The following is a 6,983-nucleotide window of genomic DNA, read 5'->3' as shown; positions in this document are numbered from 1 at the left end:
GAGAGAGAGAGAGAGAGAGAGAGAGAGAGAGAGAGAGGAAAAAAGAAGAAAAAAAACACGATTACATCATTTAAGAGAAATCTTACAGCCATACGATACACATTGAAATAACGTTGAAATCTTGAAATCCGGTCGAGTTTGGTTCACTTCGATGGAAAATCGAGTCGCAGCCCTCATCAAAGCTGGCTGTGATATGAAGTTTCATTAGCATACAACAACCACTTTGTGAGCGACGCGAACGCGAAAACTTTCTAGCTCGGAACTTCGGTCTTCTTGAAAAAAGTTTTGGGATCGGTTGCTCGATCTTCTCGAAGTAGTCTTCGTGTTTTCTTCGAGAACGAAGAGGCTGCCTTCCCTTATCTTTCTTTCTCTCAATACTTCGCTTTCTCCCTCTTTTTTTTTTCTCTCTGAGTTACTCTTTCGCTCTTCCTTGCATGCGTAGGTGGTCGAGGAACGTGCGGGCCCAACGATGTGAAAAAACATCGATCCAAACATCAAAAATGGCTGTGATATGAAATCAAAAGAAAAGGCTACACGTCACAGCCAATTTGACGATTGGATCGTGTTTCCTTCTGTCTCCAACGTAAAAATCGGGCTTGCTCGCTCGATTTTTTCCCCGATGTTGATACACGATCGCCGAGCATGATTCGTATCTGAAAAGCAATCATCTTTGGTAAAACGGTTAAAGGGGAGGAACACGCGACCGGCATGAAAAAAGCAATATTATTCTGGAGGATCCCTTGACGATCGGTTCTGCGGGCCAAGGTCATCAAAATGGCTGTGATATGACTCGCAACATTCCACAGCCAATTTGATTTATCGGACCGCAAAAGGTTCTTAAACTTTCGCTTTGCTCTTAGTACCTTTTTATCCGCCATTCGTTGCTCCCAGCAGCTTCCTCTTCTTCTTTAGATTTCTTCAATCTCGTGTACTCGATTCTCCGTTCCTCTTCCTTTCTCTCTCGTATCTTCTTTCTTTTTTTCTTCCTTTGTTCTTGATTCTTTGAAACAACACGCTTGTTTTGCGTCAACATTCTCTCCATCTCTCTCTTTCTCTCTCTCTCTCTCGCTCTCTCGCTCTCTCTCTCTCTCTCTCTCTTTCTCTCTCACTCACCCACTCACTCACTCACTCGCTCATTCATTTACCCATTCACCCTTGCTCTTCTTTCTCTCACTCAACCTCTCGCTCTCGTTTAAACAGTGTTGAGGACGGACACAATTTTGCTCATCAAAGCTGGCTGTGATAGTTGATCTCTATGACAAACCAACTTTGATGGTAAAAGCATGCCCCTATCGATCGAGGATCGTGCTCGCCGTGCTTTACTTCTCTAAGGTTTATTTCCTCCCTCCATCTTTCTCACACATTCTCTCTCTTTCTCTCTCTCTCTCTCTCTCTGTCTCTCTCTCTCTCTCTTCCATCAAATCCCGTCACTACTCCTTCGCGTCTTAGGAGGCTAACAAACGTTATCTTGGCGATGAGTCGCACGAAAAATGTCGCGTTCGACGAAACTTTGAAAAAAGAGAAAAATACTCGAGGGGGGAAAGAAAATGTAGGGTACGTGCTCCGATTCTCGTGTCGACGAGGTTGAAGAGGTTGAAGGGGTTCAACGAACGCCACATGAAAGACAAGGTAGTGAGACGCGATTGCGTGAGAACATCTCACTACCCATGTCTTTCAGGCGGAATCCGCCGAAGAGATATAATGTGGGGCGCAGGCTTGGATCGGTGGTAATGTTAAAAGAATTTACTCGGAGACGAGTACTTGAGAAGGAGACTCTAAGGAAGAGCGTAAATCATTTCGTTCGGTGTTCTCTCTCTCTCTCTCTCTCTCTCTCTCTCTCTCTCTCTCTCTCTCTCTCTTTCTCTCCCTCTCTCTCTCTCTCTCTGGTTGCTTCCTAACTTGTTCTATTGTTGAACTTTTTGTAATGTTCCTCGTTAACGCCATTCTCATTTTCAAGTGCTCGTGTTTGCTCGAAAAAAAAAAAATAAATAAAAGAAATAATAAAGAAACAACGACGCGACAGGCACGGACAAGTGGATGACACGAGATAAGAAAGAATGACAAAATGGGTGCTCTGTGGTTTGGGGTCGAGGAAAGGAGCAGCGAGATGGAAACTTACAGAAATGCCTGAATTCAAGTAGTCGATGGTCATGCGGGATAAGCTCTCTACTATCGGGCAGATTTCGGTCTCAATAGTCTTCGTGTCTAACAGGCCGCGTTTGATCAAAGCTAATAAGGCCTCTTGCGCCGATTGTCGTACCTGCAAGGTGAAGAACAGCGATAGCTTAAGTGCCTCGATCTTTCGCGGGTTTCTCCGAACGATTGAAGAATAGAAGAAACGGGATAATAGCAAGAAGAACGTCACGAACGTCCGATTGAAATCTTTACTCACTTGATTGTCCATATCTAGAAGGTATTTTCTGATAATACCAAGGATGTGATTATGGAGAACATCGCCAAATAGATGAGGAGTGTCCTGGCAGATCATGGCAACGTATGGCAGTTGTTCCACCAAGTCCGAACGAATTGGAGGCTCTGAAAGAAAATTATTTCTGAAGATAATTAAGAGATAATAGTTCGTTTGTAGGGTTTCTAACAGTGCTCGCGTGAATAGTAAATATATCAGTGAAAAAAGATCTATACAGTCGTAAACGAACTATCTCATTTAGTAGGGAGAAGTAATAATCAAGGGAGTTTCGATTATTACCACGCTCGCAAACGAGATCCAAATTACAAGTTTTGTGGTTATACGACGTGGTAATTTTATCGAGGCTCACTATCACCACTTTATCCGTACAACGTATGTTTCATACGAATACAATGTCGACGTGATGATCGTAGATAAGACTTTTCTTTATGACAATAACTCCGCGCGCGATTTAGCTTAATATCTTCTCTGCATTTTGTACAATGGGTCATTATGACCGATGATCGAGGTGAGAAGAAAGTGGATGAAATTAGAAAAATAAAACGCGATATGGGAATTAGGGAAAGTCGAGAGTAGAAAAAAGAACGAGGGATCGGTTGTCTTTTCGAAGTCATTCGATCAAGTAGTCCAAAATGTCGACAAATGCGGGATTGGTATTATTAATAGTTTTTCACATAGCATAGAACAAAATCTTTTTCTTTTAGATCTTTATGGTCGAACGCAGGGAAACACTCCATGAGCGCAACAAAAACACGAGCTAAAAGATGTAGGAGGCAAAAAAAGAAAAGAAAGAGAGAGAGAAAGAGAGAGAGAGAGAGAAAAGAGGCTATTCTTCGATGACGTCTCTCAGCCTTAGTGGTTTCAGGTCGAGGTCCCTTTTATAACGAAATACCTGAATGGCGAAAAGTGGACATAAGGGTGCACGAAAAAGAAGTCCGTAAACTGGCGCTTCTACCGATTAGGAAAACTCGCACCTTTCCGAGAGGGTCAGCCTTAAGCGAGACCTTCATAAAAGGAGAAAATTCGCAACCGACCATTAACGAACATACTCGTTCTCTTTCTCTCCTTCACTTTACGTCAACATGATGGTCGAGCGGTCCAGATGGACTAACTGCGCTACTGCAATTATTGCGGAGGAGGATAATGCCTGGATTCGTGCCGCGAAAATGAACATTGTGTAAAACTTTATGCGAAACTTCACCTCAGTTACTATCAGTTACTATCGTTTATTACAATCAGAGAGGAAAAAAGTTTACGAGTAAGTACGTGATATTGCGTGGGACAAAATTATCGTGAATTTTTTTTCTTTTCTTTTCTTTTTTTCTTAAATTTAAGTAACGTAGGCGTGAAGATTACCCTAAAACTTCCTTGATCGAGTAAGTATATTAAATTGAAGACGTAATAATTATGTTATCATCTCAAGTACGAATAAGTTATGAATATATAATCGTATGCTCACCGTTTAATGACTCAACGAAAAAGATAATATCCATTATCAGGGAATCAATTTCGTTTTCTGGACATCACACTCGTTGTACCGTGATACGCTTGATCGTCGTATATTATCTTATAAAAATTGTATCGAATGTATTTCGAAATGTGAGAAACACTACACGCATGGCGAAAAATATCTTTCTCTTTGAACTCGAAATGAATAAAGAAAACGAAGAAAAATAAGAAAAGGAAGAAGAAGAAGAAGAAGAAGAAAGAAGAAAGAAGAAGAAGAAAAAGAAGAGAGAGAGAGAGAGAGAGAGAGAGAGAGAGAGAGAGAGAGAGAGAGAGAGAAGAAAAAGAGAAAGAAGACGAGAAACGCTCACGATCAAAGTGCGTAGGCGCGACTGAAGGTAAAGTTTGGCTTCCAGGAAAAATATATCTACCCTTGAAAAGCTTTTCAAAGCGGTGGGGATAAAACTACTACGTAGTATGGACCCTAGGACTAGAGGGCCTTACGATGAGTGGTGGGAGAAGGGGGAAAAGAGGGTAGAAGGACGGTTCGAAATGGATTTTGAGTTTATAGCGTAGCTACGTAGGAATTTTGAAAATTTTTAAGGAATATATGAGAAAGATCTATGATTTTTAGGAATATATCGCGCGAGAAATTCGTATGGTTCATGTTCTCACTACGTGCACAATAGTCCCAATAATTTTCTCTTCCTCCTTCTCCTCCTCTTTCTTTTCCCATTTATGTTTTTCTCATCTTATTTCATACTCGAGATTTTTCTTCTTCTATTTCATTCTTATTTTTTATTTTTTTGATACGCTCGCACACAGCTTTCGTTCATTAATCACTCAAAGGGTTTTATCTTCTCCGCCTACGCTATCCTTGTCCCTTCTGTCCGTTCTAGATCCTACCGAAAATATCTCGCTAGGGTCCTTCAAGAATCTGTCTTTAAGAAAAGAGTACGAGAACCCCTGTGTAACGTTTAAATGCCATCGTTAAAAGCTTCTTCGTTTGTACTTCCTTTCCTTTCCTCTCTTTTCTTTCTCTTTTTTCTTGTTTTTCTATTCTCGTATCTTTCCTTTTCTTGTTGACCTTTCGTTTCCTCGGTACTTTGATTTTTTACTTAAATATTGATACGCTCGACGAATAGAATACTTATTTCCAAGAGAAAATATAAGATCGTTTGAATAATTGGACGTACGGAATGATGATCATCCACTTAATTGATCTTAATAAAGAATATATTTTAACACGAAGAGACACAATGATACGTTTAGTATTTATTAATAATCCGAAAAAAAAAAAGAAAACAGGAAACCAAAGTGATAGCTATGAAAATTATTCTAATCGTCGTAGTTGATAACGTTCGTCTGTTCTCGTCAGACTGTTATTTATTGATCCTGAAAATTGTTTCTAAAACGTTCCAATCGTGTTTGTTAATTTACCAGGTCGCTATAGATCGTTACGATAAAAAGAAATCTCTCGATCGAGGAAACATTATCGTTTTTTTAACAAACGATAACGAGGAGGTAAAAAAGAAGGATGATCAATTGGGTCGAAACGACAACCGGCTTTTCAGTCCATTTCCTCGTCTTCTTTCGAAACTCCAAAAATACGTAAACTCATCGAAGACACGGTAGAAGAAGAAAAAGAAAAAGAGAAAGAAAAAAAAAACGCGTGTCGCGTGCCCCGTTTCCTGAATCGTGGGATGTCGCGACCCTTCGTTCTTATCCCCTAACGTAGAAACACCGGTGGTGGCACGTGTTACAGGCAAGATGTTTCATAGATCGCGTCTAAAAATAGAAAAAGGAAAGAAGGAATACGAGGGTCGAAACCACCGGGCCCCTTGCACCAGGATGCACCGTTTGTCAACGGGTACTCGTTGCATTTTTACGACAACGAGGGAGGCCCATCGAATTTCTTCTTCCCTTAGCGAAAGATTTCCTCAAAAACAACATCTGATTCTCTCTCTTTCTCTTTCTGTATCTAAAACGTCTCTCTATATCCTAATTCACTCGCTCTATTAAAACTCTTACGATTTACTCTTTTACTTTCCCCTCTACGAAAGTCTGGATTTCGTCCGTTCATGAATGAACTCTTGAACGTGCTAATATACTACGAGATGAAATCTACCGTGTTGTAAACAGTTTTTATATAGAATTACGAAAAAAGAACGTTTAATGGCCGTGATTCTAATGTTGACACTAAAAATGTGTCGACGAGGAGCAACTCTCGTAATGGTTTTTACAAAAAAAAAAATCTTTTCTTTTTTCTTTTTTTTCTTTTTTTTTTTTACAAAGTTATTTATTTACAGGCATTGATACTGACCGAGGGAAAACGATTTAACAATGAATTTTCGAGTTTATATCGATCTAAAAAAAAAATTATGTCCAGCGTGCCATTTTTTTTTCTTACCCATGGGTAAGAGGAAAGACGTTTCTATTCAGGACGAAGTCCTATGAGTTAGACTTACCCTCGCTCTTATGCTTACCAGACAACTGGAGGCAAGCCAAACATAATTACGAGGACGATTTCGTATTCACCAAGAGCATTTTCCCTACATTTTCCTTTTATGGTTAACACAATAATCGGCCTTATACACTGTTTTCGAGTGCACCAAGAGAAAGAAATGCAAAATGAAGTTCTTCGTTTTGCCGTATGGCGAATTCAAAGCAAGCACCATTTGCATTTAGTTTTAACATTGCAATTTAAAAATGACCCGTGCTCGGAACGTACCTACCTTCTTTTTACTTTTGTAATTTTATCTATCTGCCAGTTTCGTTCATTCTCCCATTTTAAAGAGGACAAGGGAAAAAAGATAAAAAAGAAAGAAAGAAAACGCGGCCGTCCTATGAGTATTTATATATAAAAAGCGTGTTGATAATTTTCGAACGAGCGAAAAAGCTAAAAAAAGAAAGAAGCGTAGGTGGAATAGGAGGGAGATAATCATAGAAATAGCATGTGTGTGATGCGTCGAAAATACGTGGGGTCATCCCATGACATTCCGGAAGGGCACGCGCCTTACCGGAAGTAGGACTAATCCGTCATCACCTCCCGCATGCTGCTCTTTTCCGTTCTCTTTCTCTTTCTCTCTCTCTCTCTCTCTCTCTCTCT

The 6,983-nt window shown here is 40.1% G+C and overlaps 1 protein-coding gene across 8 annotated transcripts in view; it reads right to left on the bottom strand.

Moving 5' to 3' along the window:
- LOC122637984 (serine/threonine-protein phosphatase 4 regulatory subunit 1-like) overlaps window positions 1-6,983 on the bottom strand; it is a 114,289-nt gene that overhangs the window by 4,738 nt on the left and 102,568 nt on the right. For all 8 annotated transcript variants that reach the window (XM_043830570.1, XM_043830571.1, XM_043830569.1 and 5 more), the window contains 2 exons: window positions 2,393-2,535; window positions 2,120-2,260 (listed from right to left, as the gene is read on the bottom strand). In XM_043830570.1, coding sequence (XP_043686505.1) covers window positions 2,120-2,260; window positions 2,393-2,535 — 284 coding nt within the window. The remainder of the gene's footprint in view (window positions 1-2,119; window positions 2,261-2,392; window positions 2,536-6,983) is intronic.

The sequence above is a fragment of the Vespula pensylvanica genome, chromosome 2 (genome assembly GCF_014466175.1).
Source record: "Vespula pensylvanica isolate Volc-1 chromosome 2, ASM1446617v1, whole genome shotgun sequence".
Lineage (NCBI taxonomy): Eukaryota > Metazoa > Arthropoda > Insecta > Hymenoptera > Vespidae > Vespula > Vespula pensylvanica.
Note: the sequence above shows the minus strand (reverse complement) of the source record. Positions and strands in the feature narration are given on the sequence as shown.